Raw genomic sequence first — 16828 nt, 5'->3', positions numbered from 1 at the left:
AAAAAACTGGTGTCGCAAAACAATTTTTTAAAACTGAACATGAAAAAAGTTTAAATTTGATTCTTATATTAAAATGAAACAAAATGAAACATGACAGAAGAATGCTGCATCAAATTTTTTTCTGAAAAAAGCTGTTTCCAAAGGACTGTTATCTGATGTTGTTTTCTGCACCAAAACAAGAATTGTTTCAATAACGCAAAATATCTAGAAACAAAATTATTAATAACAACATTACAATAATTGTTCATCAAAATACCCTCATTCAGTGCTTAACAGTAAGTAACTTTTCTAGTTACTTTCTATTCATATGTTACAGTTTCACATGCCCCTACAAATACTATTGGCGACAGGTCAGATGATCTAGAAGATCAATTAATTGGCCTGCCTCGCCTGATTCAGTTTTTATAGACCATATATTTGAATAACTTCTTGACAGAAATGAGGGAGAGCAGTGTTATATTGAAAAATCTTTTTTTATTTTGTTAATTTCAAAACATTTTCTAAAAGACGTCGCAAATTATTTTTTAAGAGCTTTAAGTACACATTATCGATAAGATGATCCTCAAAAACAAACATTCCAATAATACCAAGGAGTAAAACTAAATTATTTTTGCACAAGGAACAAAATATGTAATCCTAATAGAAGTTTTAATGTTGAATTAAAATATGTAAATAGATTTTCTCTATCACTAGCAGAACACGTACTGAATACACCATTCAGTTACTTTTGAAATATAGGTAAACTTTGAAAGAAATGTAAGAATTTACATGGAGGGCAGTATTCAACTTGTATCTGGAACATCGTTCTTTAATATCTCTATTTTCTGTTTAGCTTCCATCATCCCCGTAAGGTATTACTTCAGAGGATAAATGAGAATATGTATGAATGTAAATGAATTGTAGTCTTGTACAATCTCAGGTTGACCATTTCTGAGATGTGTGGTTAACTGAAACTCATCCACTAAAGAACAGCAGTACCCATGATTTAGTATTCAAATCCATAAAAAAGTAACTGTGTTTACTAGGATTTTAACCTTAGAACTCTTAACTTCAAAATAACTGATTAGTGATGACAAGTTCACCACTAGACCAACCCAGTGGTAGTTCTTAAGTGTCTAACAATAATCTACGACTACTCTTGCATTCCACTAATGTTGGTACCAGCTTTTTATTACAGATTTGCTGGTGGAAATATTCCCTGTGGTTGTCACCGACAATGCCTAAATTATCTGGATAGAAATACAGGTGTGAATCCAAGAAATAAATTTTTAAGGACATACTACATACCATATGTTAGTATGACTGTCGTAATTTACCCACAATGCCATGGTAGTTGGGGATAAGTAATTTATGATTTTGCACAACACATTTTACACAACACTTTTAAATGACTTGCACACTGACTTTTCAACTTGGCTTAACAGTTCTTTGAATTGTCCATCTCCAATTAAAATTTTTTATTTGGGGACCCATAAAAATTCCTTCCTTGATGTTGTTTGACTAAATATGGATGTTTCACAATTCGAATAGCGTGAAATAAACAAAGAAACAATGCTCATAATTCAGTCAAGAATGATATTTAATAAAACAATGAGTGGACTGTAAATAGATTAGAATACGAATTTATACATGTCATAAAGAGACTTGAGTGAAATGAGAATAAGTTACATAAAATAAAACAAAAGAGATATAGAATTGTTAATAATGCCACTAGACGGGCGAGTTGCGTACACGGCTGATATTGCGCGACAACTGACTGTCCAGCTAGTCTGCGTGTATACCCCCACTACTTGAGTGACGTATGGGCACAAACAGATCTTAGCATTGCTAACACGAGGAGGCTTTTCATTCAAATAATGAAATCCAGCACATTTTTTATTCATTACCAAAACAAAGTTTTTGAAAAGCCTAATTTTATATAGAGCAGAGGTAAAATAATCATTTTCAAATTAACTGGTAAGGGATGTATAACAATTTTTCTGTAGCAGCATATGTGCTTCCATGCTTTGCCCATTCCTTCCTAATATAATGAATGATTTGTTTTGCCCCTGCTGTTCCATTCACACAAAAAGCAACAAAATTTAGTATAGCCCTAACTGCAAACTCATTAATAATGCAATAACATTAAAATCACAACGTAGGCAGTACTTGCATTGAAATTTCTCTAATAAGATTCTCATGTTAGTTCTTAAAGCTAATGGGCATAGAAGGAAATCTATTGCCATCGTGGAAAAGGACTGTCTTTAAACTAGTTTTCGAAGAATCAATGAAAAGCCACCATTTTGTACTTATGTTCATGACAAAGTGAAACCATGACAGCCAAATATTTTTATAGTACATTAAATTCTTTCTTTTAGATTATCAACTTGAAACTCTTCCTGACAATTATGAAAGAAATACACTTTAGTATCAGTGTGAAAAAAATCCTTTAAGGCTAGATCCCAAAAAGGCATCTTGTTTCTTTGACAAGTTCAATTTAAGTAATTTCAGTATGTTTGGTTACTACTTAATCCTTTTTTCTTTGTAATACAAAAATAATCTGAAAAATGGCCTTGTGGTTCAGCGACACTACCGTATGGCAAAACTCTTATGTCAATTAGTCCTAGACCCAGTTAATCAGATGTTTCACACACCTCAAAGAGCAGTTGTGAGGAGCCCAGTTTTTATCTTGAGCCCCAGCTTTACAGTAAAAATATAATTAATAATTTTTTTAACAAGTGAAGTAAAACTTTGTCGTTCTTTAAATGTCAAATCCCCAGACACATAACAGAAATTATCAGGCTCATTTACCTAAATTCTTTGATTTTGATGTATTTATTCACTAACACAACACACTTGACACAGTAAGTGTAAAAAAAAACAGTGAATATAATTGTACGAAAGAGAAGATTTCTGTATGCGGACATGTCAGAACTCACAGCAAAGTTATCATGCACAAACAGCGTTTTTGAATTCAGCATAGAAAGTTACATCAGGAACACAATAAAACTTTCATGTGCCAAAAACTGTATTTATTAGTATAATATGCTTGTTAATAATACCAGACCAAACATTAACATAAAACGTGTGATGGAAACCTTTTTCTATTATATCAAATAAATTTTCAAAACTCCAATGATGATTATTTAAATAATTATTAACTCCATCTCTTGAAAAATTTGCTTCATCAGTAAATGAAATAGAACTTACATTATGATGGTTGCCTTGAAGCCAATGACGTTTATGTCACAATGAAGTTTAGACAAAGAAAGTTTCCAGGTAGTAAATTTTAAATCTTCTGTTAGTAATGTAGGTAGATTCTTTACAAAATATTTACCATACATACTATGCAACAAATCAGTTGATTACTAATTTAATAGTATAGATATTTACTCCTCATACTTTTAGTACTTCCTCAAACAAATGGTACTTGTGAAAGATTTCATAAAACCATGAAAAATGAGGAAGGATTATTTAGTAACATTGTTTTTACTTTATTACATAGTAATTGTGTAAGATCTCTAGAAAAATCCTTAGTTGCAACTAATAACACTGTGCTTTCAGATATTTTGACACCTTTTAGTGCAAACATTCTATTTCTTGTAGAGAAAGGTATATATTGAACATATTATTATGAAATGATTCTCTTCAGAAAATTACTTGCAAATTCTGACACACAAAAGGAATATAAAAAATTGCTTTGAAATATGAGGTAGCTCATGCTTTAATATTAATTATGGTAAAAGCTAATAAGACCCAAAAGAAATTGCTTGATGATTCACAAGAAATGAAACAGTTAAATAAAAAGATTAATGTGAAAAAAGAACAGTTAGAATAAGCCTACAGCCCTGAGGTACATTGAACTTGACAAATTACATTCTGCTCTTCATTGATAACATGTTGTTGGTGTAGAATAGAATATGAACATGATGGAAAAGAACCAGTTGTGCGTAAACACTCAAAATAAGAGTTTTTTGATTTGGACTGTTACAGAATCTTTCTTGATACTCACCAAGTGCAGCTAGGATATTTCCATTAGAGCACCAATAAACAAAAATAATGCCTTCATATTCTTCATTTAAAAACTGAAAAAGGATTCTTAGAAAGTGACACTCAAGCAATTTTGAAAGCATACAAAATTATTCTATTGAAATACACAAATTTCAAGTGTTTATCAGTTAATACCGCCAATTTATAAAATAAAAAAATGTCAATTTATTTTTTCTAAATAATTTCTAAATAAGGAATTTTTATTTCTTCATATTTTTATAAAATAAAATGAAATTTAAATAATGCTTTTAAATTATTTTATTTTTTATAATTCATTTTGTTTCTATACATTTTCCAATATTGAAATGGTTCTTGTTTTGGTTTAAAATGATAATGCAGTATTTTTCTGCCCCACTTTTTTATCTGTAATATAAGCCAAATTTGTTAAACTCTTCATGTTGAGTTAATGGTTTCTTTTTAGGGTGAAAAACGCTTTCATCGCCAGGAATAAAAGTTTTCATAAGTACTAAAATAGGCGTATATCATAAAAAAAAAAAATAAACATATAACAATTAAAACAAATTCAACAAATAAACAAATGTTTTGTATTTGTTTATAACAAATAAACAAATTCAACAAAAATTAAAACTTTACAAACTCTGAGAAAGTGTAAAGGGCCCCTTCTCAGATAACAAAAATAAGAAAAAAAAAACTAAACTAAAAATATAACTAACATAAAAAAAATAAATATACTTAACATAAAAGAAACATATTAAAAATGAAATAAAAACTGAAAACTAATATTACTAAATCTTTATCTAATATCACTAAGGACATAATAATATCACTTAATATCACTATGAACTAATATCACAGAATTTTAAAATAGGATAAAATTTATCTTAAAAAAAAACAAAAACAAAAAACAATATTAAATTTACATAAATGTAGAAAATCACAATACCTGAGGGGGTTGTAAAGGGCCCCTTCTCGGATAACAGAATAAAAAACAAACACAGAAACATAAAAATTAAAAATAAATCAGACATACTAAAAACTTTATCAAAAACAAAAACTATACACCATAATATCAAATTTTAGATATGCAAAAAAAGAAACATCTGGTCTAAAACTTCGTTATTATTATCCAAAAATTGACAGATATTTTTGGACAATTTAAATTTACTACGCAAAGCCACATAACGAATGCAATCCACAAGAATGTGGTGCACAGTCATGTGGCAATTGCATTGTGGCGCTTAGTGGTGCATGATCTGCTGACACCAGGTACTCGTGTGTTACTAGTATGGCCTAATCGCAATCTACAAAAGAGCACTTTCTCCTGACAAATTTTTCTGCATGAGGAGTCTGAAGGCAACACCAGAATCTTTAATGTGCCAGAGTTTGTTATCAATGGTGGCTGTCCAATCACCTTGCCACTTTGCTTGAAGAGACTGTTTTACATAAATTATATAATTAATAAAGTCCGAAGTAGCAACACAAGTGATGAAGGGAGGTTTATTACAAGCCTCTTTAGCATCAGTTGATGTTAGGCTTCACAAATTTTCTCACAATTAAATTCTCTAAAACTTTTGCTGCAATTTTTTATCTGTTTAATAGTAATTAATTGATAAGGTATTGTATATAAGTCAAAGACCATATGAAACCATGAAATTTTTCCCTTAATAAAATTTCCAAGAATCTCATATGGCTTCATTTTACTTTTGAATCAGAAATCACGGTGAAAAACAAAAGAGAAAAGTAGAAGGTTACACTATACACATCTGCAAGCAAACCATTTGACTGGAAAATGTGACTTTGAAAATAGTTACTTCGAAAATAATCTTTGCATATATAATTTCAAACCTGTTATGATAAAATTATAAAGCAACACAAGTTATTGTACTGAAAATTAGCTTGTCAATCATTTCAAACCTGATATATAAAATGATAAAGTAACATTCAAGTTATTGTACATGTAATAAATACACTAATGAGCTGATAATATAACGCTCCTATTTTATCTCAACAATTAACAAACTTACATTAATAATATTACTATTACTAAAAGTTTTATTTTTAACTAAATATGATAGATGCTGAAAATTTATATCACTTCATGAGGAAATTTACTGAATAATAAAAACATAATAAACAATCAGCAACAGTTCTCAGAAACATGAATTCACTCTCTGAGATTAACTAAAAGAACAATATAATAAAAGTTAATAATACACAATTAACTTTTGATGTATGATTAAAATTACCAATTCTTATACAAAAACTCAATGCCATTGACTTACTTCATATTCATAAGTTAAATTAACTTCTGGCCCAATTAATGCAATATTTGCATTTTTATGTACATATGCTTTACGAATTCTAGTGTTAACTAATGGAGCCTCAAATCTTGGATTTGTTCCTACTAACACGATCCAGTCAGCTTCCTCAATACCTAAAAAAAAAAAATCAGAAGATAAAAGTAATTAATAAACTACCATTATAAAATCTATTTTGCTATTAACAGTGCTTGATATTCTGAAGAATAAACTAAAAATCAAAGCAACTGTAGTAAACTTATAATAACAACAAAAGATTCATCATGCAATTAGAAAAGCAATCAAGGTAAATGATTTTTTAAGAGTTCTTTCCTATTTCCTGAGATATGATAAGTACAGCACCATTCTATGAATATCAACAAGTCTCTGTAAAAAATAAAAAACGATGAAGATGTTGATGTAAGAAATCTACTTATGAAAATGCAATACTCTGTGGCACTCACACAATTCTTGCAGACAAAGTGGTGAGTTTTGACTTAAGTTAATTGTTATTTTTTTATAAATCATCAGTAACGGAGCATTTGTGTGTCTTTATATATGTTATATGACAATTAATTATTACTACCCCTCTCACAGCCTTACCTCATACCAACCAGTTATTAATTCTTCTGAGTATGATGAGAACCCAACGTCAAACTACTGAGTAGGCCAAATAAACATAAAAGAAACTTTTGATTTAGACATCTAAAAATTTTGACACACATTTTTCAGCTGGTTTTTTTGTATTTTTGTTGATTTTTCTTCTAACAATTGTAAAATTATGTTCATAAGAATACAGTGATGTAAATAAGTTGCTTTACAGAAAATAGGGTTAGGTGTAGGAACAGAAGCCACGCTGTAACTGGTAGACACATCAACCACAAGTTTGGCTCTTGTGCAATCCCTGGGTAGGAATGTAGTCCTTAGACAGTTTGGCAGCACATAGGATCATTATCACACTAAGCTCTAGTATAGAAGCTCTCCCCTTCCAGCTACCACAAGGTGTCAACATAATGCTACAAGGAACTGGGTGGATGACCTATTTCCTATGACACTTATCCAAGAAAGTAGGAATAAAATATAAGGAAAGGGAATGAAAGAGGAATGGACAATCAATCATAAAAGTCCTGTGATCTAGGTCGATCAGGAGAGAATAATTTACTGCCCTGGCCAAGACCAAAACTGATTCATATAATGCTATCCTCTCATGAACAGTTACCAAATACCTTTTGCTCCTTTCTCTAAACCATACTGTGAGGCAAGGCAATATGTGGTCAAAAATACTAAATTAATATGAAGATTCCACTAACTGCAATGTAAGCTTTCATTTGAATTTTCCTGGGCAACTGCAGATGCCGATAAATTCTCTAACCTATAGTCAACAGATTTTATTTTTAAGTGTCAGCCAGTTCAGATTGTGTTGTTATGCAGTCATTCATAAACATTTTTCCTCCTTAATGGTGAAGGTCATTCTCAGTTAACTGGTTGTATAATTCTTTAAGTTCAGTTTTTGATGCCATTTTTTCCTATGGTTTTTTTAAATAATATTTCAGTTCAATTTTACCAAAAATAGAATTTTTAAAAAATATATTCTTTTAAATATATTAGATTATATCATTTATTTTACTCAAAGCAGGCTTTTCTTTTTTTTTTAGATGAAAAAAAGCTATACAAAATATATTTAGTAGAAAAAATAAATTCTATAAAAAAGGTTAATTGCATAATAACTTTTAATAGATTTTAAACTTTTAAATTAAATTTAATCCAAAATCTAAATTTCATTCTTTCAGTAAAATATAAATATTTAAAAATAACATTCAATAATTATTCAATCTATTTGTAATTTTTTTTCTTTTTCATTCATTCTGCCCAAAAAACATATGGGTCCCCCAAAAAAAGCTTTTCTTTATAAAAAAAGTATTTTATATGCAATTTTTTCTTCTACTAGTAGATATAAATTTCCAAGTCATCAATACTTTATAATTACAATTTGGCAATTTCTCCACAGTAGTATATTTGAAATTATGGGTGGCAGTTTTTATTTTTTACTGTCCCACAAATGTATGGAAGCTTTGCATGTTATAAAATCTCTTTTTCGGCAAAATGTTCATGGTATACAGCTATGTCTCTGTATCTTTTTATACACCTTTTTCATATTTTTCTTTTAACAATGGAATGTTTGGTATTCATTTTCCAGAAATTGTATGGCCATTTATACTTTCTCTTCAAAAGATTGAATGTATATATTGTACCAAGGGCACATACAGAATGGCTGCGTGCTTCAGGTGTTGAATACTTGGACACCGTGCTGCAGACTGCAACAGTGCTCCAAAGTGTCTCTGCTGCAATGCAGAAGGGCATAGCACAGGAAGCAACAAATGCCTTAGAGTTATAAATAAGGCAGAAAATAAGGAGAAGCAGAGGAGAACTGGGCAGCAACCAGAGCGGCAATGAAAATATTACAATTAAATATGAATCACTGCGGTCTGGCACAGAACCTGCTCACCAGACATATGGAAGAGACAGGCACAGACATCGCTCTGATCTTGAGCCATATGCATCACGACGTCGCCCAGGTCGGATAATCTCGAAGGACGGCGAGGCAGCACTACACAGACCTGCGTATCGCAATCAATACACAATACAAAATGTGGGCTTGGCTACATCAGGGCAAGAATTGCAGGCGTATACTATTACTCATGCTATCTCTCCTCCAAGATCTCCATAGTGTATATGGAGATACTAACAAACAACCAAAGAGACATTCTGGTTGGTCAACAGGTTGTGTTAGCCAGTGACTTCAATGCCTGGTCGACAGACTGGGGATTGACAGAATAACAGAAGGGGGCACTACCCTGATGGATATGGCTGTGGCGCTTGATCTGGTGATACTCAATTTTGGGAGAGAGTACACCTTCAGGAGAGACGTATTGTATTGTATTGTAATATATCGCATCGAGGAGGATGGCTCACCCATGTTTATGGGCTGGCGTGCTAGAAATCCCAACCCTGTGGTTCTAATGGAGGGACTTGACTTGCGAGGACTTCATGTAAGCATCACCACGAAGGAGAAGGCCTCCCGTCTTGCAACTGCATTGGAAGAGGCCTGTTCCATCTTACCATATTAAGTACATAAGGCAGGGACACACCCCTACATACTGGTGTACAGAAGAGATAGCGCAAAAGAGGAGCAAATGCCACAAGCTCAGAAGACAAATAACAAGGACATATCTGCACTCCCTACGTTCTGTATACACTGAAAAGTACAAGATATGCAGGAAAGAACTGAGCAAATTAATCGCCCAGTCTAAAAACACGTGTTGGACTGAATTAATACAGGACGTGGAGGCCAACCCGTGGGGGAGACCTTATGCAATCTTAGTAAAGAGTGCCATAAGACCCAAGGCACCACATGTAGCAACTGCCCATAAAACTTCAGTCATCGTGAATGGGCGCTTACCCCGCAGGAATAAGATGCCCACAGAGAATGTGACCAAGGACTCCCAAGGTCCCCTGTCTTTTACCAGTGAATAACTCCATTATGCGACAGCTAGAACACCATTGTCAAAGGCTCGTAGCACAGACCTGCTGCCGAACATGGTGGTCAACGTAGCGGCTCGGGCTGTGCCAGAGGCTTTTATCGAAACTTATAACACATGCTTGAATGAAGGAATCTTTTCAAACATCTAGAAATGGCAGAGACTAGTACTAGTATTGAAGCCTGGTAAGGATCTGGCTCTTTCCTTGTCGTATAGGCCACTAACCATGACAGACTAAGGTCATCATGGCTAGTGGCTAAGGTACTTGAGAGAATGTTTCAAGTAAGGATCACAGTGGCACTGGTGACACAGGGCAGACTCTCCACAAATCAGTTCGGTTTCTGCAGCAGTAAGTTTGCCCTTGACGCAGTTGTGGAAGTCGGCCAGATGGCTGGAGGGGTACTGAGAGAAAAAGGTAGAAAAATATGTGTGTTCTCACCACTCCAGACGTTAGGAAACTGTTTAACAATGTCCTGCACTTGGTGATAATAAGATCATTACAGGAGCTGGAGTACCAGTTTACCTTTGCCGAACAGTGAGATCCTATCTTACCAATTGTAGGCTTATGAGCAGAGTGCAAGGCAATATAATCAAGAAAAGAATCGACAAGAGGTGTGCTGCAAGGGTTGGTTCTGGGACCGATGCTATGGATGACTGCTTACAACGATGTCTTCAGTGTTGCCCTCCCACTAGCAGTGACCTTGGTAAGCTATGCTGATGACCTTGCTCTTGTTGTCAAGGTGGACACACAAGAGACGCTGCCAACAAAGTGCGAATGTCGTATAAGAAGATCAAGGACTAGATGGCTGGAGCCAGACTTGTCCTGACACGAGTAAAGATGGAACTGATCAAGGTCACTGCCGCCAAATGAAGACCTAGACTGAGGGTGATTCTGGACGGAAAGAAAACATCACACCCAACGATCAGATACCTGGGTATATGGATGGACTCTAGACTTAGGTTTGGAGCTCATACACTCCAGGCCTGCGTAAAGGTTGAGAAAACAAGGAGGTTGATTGCTCGACTATTGCCGAACAAAGGGGGACATCGTTGCAGAGGAAAAGACTGAAGATTGGAACAGTATATTCTACTTTTCTATACAGTATCCAGCTGTGGTTAGGCGCAATAAAATATGCCAAATATAGCAGCAAACTAGAGTCCAAGCACAGGAGGTTCTGCCTTCAGCTGGTATTGGCATACAGGATGTTTCCTGGGATGCAGTAGAGGTCCTAGCCGGACTCCTGCCAATAGACCTAGAAATCACACAGCGCTACAGACACTTGGAACTTTGATCAATGTCTGCAGCAGAAAATAAGGAAACGAAACAAAGAAATTCTAGATGGGATGATGAACATATGGCAGGAATGGTGGGACCGGTCTACGAGGGAAGATGGACCCACCAGCTGGTGGCTAAGGTTATGGACTGGTGTAATAGGAGACATGGCTCGCTGGGATATGAAAAGACACAGTTCCTGGTGGATCATGGAGGTTTCAAATTGTACCTGCACAGGTTTGGGCTTGATCACGCTAACACCTGCGCCGAACGTGATGAGCAGGAGAACCCCTCCATGTATTTTTTGATTGTCAGAAATTTACTGATGACAGAAACGAGATGCTTGGAAGGCTACAAACTGAACACATGTTCTGCCCTGAGGAGGCAGAGAAAATATTCATACAGGATGTGGTGCAGCAGAAAGCAATAAAAGACTACATCAAGTCTGTGATGAGGAAATTACACACATATGAGGAAGCTCGAAGCAGCATGGCACTAGAGGGTACAAGGGTGGAATGGCCCATGTCTAAGCACATAAGAGGCCCCTGAACATGCCCAGGCATGTTGCACCCAGGTAATCAGGGGTTGCCTGGGTGCGATGAGGGCGGAGCACTCCATCTTTGTACCTAATGGCAGTCACAGCAAGATGTGTCCTTGTATAAATATGTCTGCGTGGATCGGGTGTCATCATTGTATGGCTGTTGAGATTTGACGTAATGATGAATGATATGCTTGTTATATGAGGTTTTCCCTGAAGTGTATTTTTTTTACTTATATATATATACATATATAAGTAAAAAAAAAAAATATATATATATATTTGTATTAATATTTGATGTATTTTTATTATAGGACTGTATGTATCTTGATTATTCTGATGATTTTAGGCTGTTATTCTGATGGCTGTGACTTCACTGTATAAGAGATAGGTAGACGAATATATTTGATTTATATGTTCTGCTTAGCTATAAATATGATTTTATTGCTTTGATTTGTTTCTGTCTATTGTATAATATGATATGTATTTGATGTTAACTTGTTCGGTTATTTTGTATTTATGATTCTATTGTATTCTGTAACTGTGATAGTTACAAATTAAATACGTATTGCAGTATGTGCTGAGCTTGTATATATCCTTTGGTTATTTTTCTTTGTTGTTAGTTTATGTATTTGTGTGATTCCCCTATGTATTCTGAGTATGAATGATGGTGCGACTCTGATGTTGATGATGGTTTAGATGTCTTCAGAATGTGATCTGTCTTGAGTCTGTGTTTTGATGCACATTCTTTCAACCTAAAATTGTTAAACGTAGTGTAGTGTATTGTATTATTATCATTTTGTGAGAATTTTAACATTTGTATGTATGTTATATGAATGAGTGTATGAGAGTATAACACCCCCCCCCCCCTTCAAGATGAAATGCTTGCTTAAGCTGTCCCAGGAAGGGTAGGGGACCAGGAGTGAGAGAGGAGTTTTAGTCTGTAGGATGCGGGCACACATAGGTTTCTAATAACATTTAACCGAACCCATACAAGTCCAACACTCCCCTGCTTGTGTGGAGGGTACATAACTGGTATTTCTCAGACTCATCGTTAAGAAAAAAAAAAAGGTCAGGTGAGCTGAATCGCCCTATGACCATTACACGCATGAAATTTTTCCTGATGTGAGAAGTATGCAGACAGTTAAGTGAATTTCCCCCAAACAGCATATTACACAGTTTCATTCTGGACAAGGTGCTTTTTGAGATAGTTGGCCAAATTTGGTTTGATTAATTCAGGCTTGTGTGGTCAGAATTTAGGGCCACTGATGTGTGTCATGACATATGTCTACCCCAGGTATGAAGCTTAATGTACCAAAGTATTTAGCTTGCAAGGATCAATTCTGGTCTTGATCTGTAAATTAATTGGAAACCCGGAATGGAACATATGCCAGGAATGCTTGGCTTCCTTAGATTCTTAGCCCTGTAATGCTTGGCTTCCTTAGATTCTTAGCTCTGTGGAGGATGGATGGAGGGGGGTCTGATACTGTTATAGATGTATAGATAGAATCATAGCAACCTGGGTGCTTACTTCACCAAGACAGGCATTTTGGTATTGAACCCAAATTAGCTGAGTTATTTGTAATTAGGATGAGAATTCTAAGCTTCATTAGAAGCTTATTAAATCTGTAAATTTGTTTCTTGATTTTTTGAGTAAATCAAGATGACTTTGAGTATATATTGACTATATTGGACAAAATTTTTGTTATGATCAACACATATTTTGTTTATATGAGAATAGTATTTTTGGTATTTAAAACACTCAATTACGCAATAATCTGAATGCAGAGTCTAATTGAAGTTAGATATGAAAAGCGTTTTTGTGTAAACCTTTGATGTTAAAAGAGAAAGACACAGGGGTTGCGCTTCCAGAAATAGGTTAATCAGATACCTAAGAGGGTCATGAATTGTAGTAGATGGTTGAGGTTGGAAGAAGCTATAAATGAAGGCTTGTGTAAATAGACTGATGGAAATGTCTGCAGAGGCAGAGGCATTTGCATTAGTGGCATCTTCACAGAGGCCAAACTGATGACTACGATGTGTTATCAGGTTTATTTTCTTTTTTTTCCCTATTTTTTCCTGGGTGCATAATGAAATGTCGTTATCAGTGTCCAAACATGATATTTATATAGTAAACAAATAAACTTTAAAAACTTATAATTAAAAATTTACTAAAAACTAAACAACAGTAATATAAAAATATAGTATAGATGGAAAATGCCCATCACATGTGTTAAAAGTGAAATAAAAGAACAATGCAATACAACATTAAAAATGTAAGTTAAAAGAACAAAATTATCATCTGGCATAAATAGTCAAAAAAAGATTAAGAAATGAAAAAAGATATGAACAATTAAATTTTTAAATTCAGATGCATGGCTTTAAGAAACCACGCATTGTAAAATATTTGATAACATCAATACATTGTTGTCAAAGATATTTCAGATGTCATCCCCTAGTTTAAACTTCTGACGTAATGCTGCATAATAGACAGTCCACAAGGATGTGGTGTACTGTTAGCAGCCGCAGCGAATATAGACAGGTGCATCAGTCTGATTTAGAGGTGTCCATGAGTAAGTTTAGTGTGCCCTATTCGCAAACAGCAAATAATAACCTCCACTCAATGGTTATTCCTGCATGAGGAGGTCATGCAGGAATAACACAGAGTGTTATTCCTGGTGACACAGTGTTCTTAAATGAACAAAGTTTATTGTTGGTAGCATTCCACTCACTTTGCCCTTCATCAAGGGCCACTCTTAAGAAAACAGACTAGGTCATCAGAAACAACATGATTAGTGAAAGAAGACTGCAAACAGGCCTTTTTTGCTACACGATCAGCATAGTCATTGCCTGAAATTCCAATACAGTGGGGATCCAGCAGAAGCTCACATTTGTTATTTTGTCGTATCATAAGTGATAGAATGAATCTCACAGACAACTGGAGTACATGTCATTAATTGCCTGCAAGGCAATGGTGGAATCTGAAAAGACAAGTACATGTTGATGCATTGCACTAACTATATCTAAAGGCCCTTATTAATAGCACACAGCTCAGTAATGAAAACAATGACTAAGTTGGGAAGGCCAAAGAAGTATGTTTTATTGTCAACCACAACTAACAAGTTATCAGGTATAGAGCATCTAAAGGTTGACCTCAGGTAAAGCCCATGAGGGCTATGAATGGAAGGAGTGGTGTGGCAACTGTTATCACAAGGCGGGTAGGTGTCTTCCCCTATGTGGGTCAGGATACCATAATGCAGGATGAATCAAAAAAGAGAAATTCAAGAATTAAATGTTTTGTATTTAGGTACTAAATACTTTAAGAAAGTTGATAATAACCAACCTGCAATTTTATTATTCAGGAGATAACTGGATCTTAAATCTGTTCCAGAACCTTCTAATGGGAATGTGTGTTCAGTACATAAAGCTTCAGATCCAACTTTATTAAAAAAGTCTTTAAGAGCTACAAGTGCTTCTGCATCTGCCATTCCACCAGCTATAGCAGCAACTTCTGACTTTGCATTCCTAATTGCCTTTGCAGCAGCAATAAGAGCATCCTCCCAGTCAACAGGTACCAACTCTCCAGAACTATTCTTCAACATTGGTGTGACTAATCTCTGACGTTTTAATCCATCATATGAAAATCTTGATTTATCTGACAACCATTCTTCATTAACATCCTATTTAACAAAGAGTAAGATGTAGTTTATGGTGCAATTATAGAACCTAAATTATTTATTTTAACACATTGACTGCAGTATTGGTTATGTATGGCCTGTACAAGCATTTATGGTGAGATGTCCTTTTCACTCCTCAATTTCCCTTCTAGGAGGCAGGTGCATATTTCATCTGTCCTCCTCATTTTTTTTTTGTCATACTGAGTAATTTTAAAGATTAAATTCTAACAATAACATAATTATTTTTTTTTACTGGGCTTGGGTGACTAGTACCTTGAATATATAGTTCAATCAATGAGTAACAGAAGGCATTAGAAGAGGCAACAGCTTACAAGACATGGGTTTCTTGCAATGCACCATTGGAAGTGTGTATACCAGACAATGGGGACTTACTAATGTATAAAAATCACATACAGAAAAAAATACCACAGCCAACGGTATTACTTATGAACTGCCGAACTTACAACTGAATTTAATCATTGAATGTAAACTTTAAATTACTTCACTACTTTATGTTAATACATTTAACTAAAGAATAAATTATTATTTCCACTTTTTTTTCATTTATATAACAATTTTTAAAATTACAAATTTCAAAACAACTTTTATAAAAAGAAAAAAACAAGTATATTCTGATTTCTTATGGCAGAATTCTGTAATATAAAATGTCCATAGGGATTACAAATAGTAAACGTTTTTAACATTTAAATAAGCTTTTCAACTGTTTTCATATACGTCTTTCATATAAATTCAAAATACTTCAGTTTTATGAAATAAATATTCAAATACTACATTTATTAATTTTGATTTTACAACACGGATTCTTTTTCTACCTATTTTACTAGAACAAAATTTTAATTCCTATATCAAAGAATATAATTTATGTATCAATGCTAATTTATTTTAAATGGTTTGTATTATTTTTCATACTAAACTAAGATTAGCTAAATGATCTTCAAATTTGTTTTTGTTAAGGTCTTCCTAAGTCCAACCCCTTGCTCATTTTAGGAAACTGGTAATGACATTAAACAAGGGATTGCTTTTGCATAGATGAAATAAACAGACTTTTTCAATGCTATAGCTGTTAAAGACGTTCTAGAAGAATTCTGGAAAGTGATGGTTTTGTTGATTAATAAGGATTATGTTGAAGCAAGCCAGAAGTAAACCGTGTTACTTTAAAAAATGAAACAAGCGATAAAAAGGTCAGGACTAAAAGCAATAAATATAGAAATAAAATTACAGGCACTGAATAGTCAGATACTGATGAGAAAATATATAGGTGGTTGTCTTGATAGAGAAGAGAGTGAATGTATTGGGGAACACAGATTGAATAGAAGATGTGCAATTTATATTTTGAGTGGAACAAAAGAAGAAGCAGGAATGAAATAAAGGAGATAAGAGCAGGACTTAATGAAGGTGAAGGGGGTTAAGTAATTAGATGACTGCATGAGATTACCAGGCAAAGGACAGCATTTAAAGATTTTTAGCAGAGTAATGGAGAAGAGATTAAAGAG

The 16828-nt window shown here is 34.0% G+C and overlaps 1 protein-coding gene across 1 annotated transcript in view; it reads right to left on the bottom strand.

The window, feature by feature from the left end:
- ND-75 (NADH dehydrogenase (ubiquinone) 75 kDa subunit) overlaps window positions 1-16828 on the bottom strand; it is a 61261-nt gene that overhangs the window by 15528 nt on the left and 28905 nt on the right. The window contains exons 7-8 of the mRNA XM_075353691.1: window positions 14981-15317; window positions 6273-6424 (exon numbers count right to left, since the gene is read on the bottom strand). Of these exons, the coding sequence (XP_075209806.1) occupies window positions 6273-6424; window positions 14981-15317 (489 nt within the window). The remainder of the gene's footprint in view (window positions 1-6272; window positions 6425-14980; window positions 15318-16828) is intronic.

Source organism: Lycorma delicatula, chromosome 1 (genome assembly GCF_047948215.1).
Source record: "Lycorma delicatula isolate Av1 chromosome 1, ASM4794821v1, whole genome shotgun sequence".
Classification (NCBI taxonomy): domain Eukaryota; kingdom Metazoa; phylum Arthropoda; class Insecta; order Hemiptera; family Fulgoridae; genus Lycorma; species Lycorma delicatula.
Note: the sequence above shows the minus strand (reverse complement) of the source record. Positions and strands in the feature narration are given on the sequence as shown.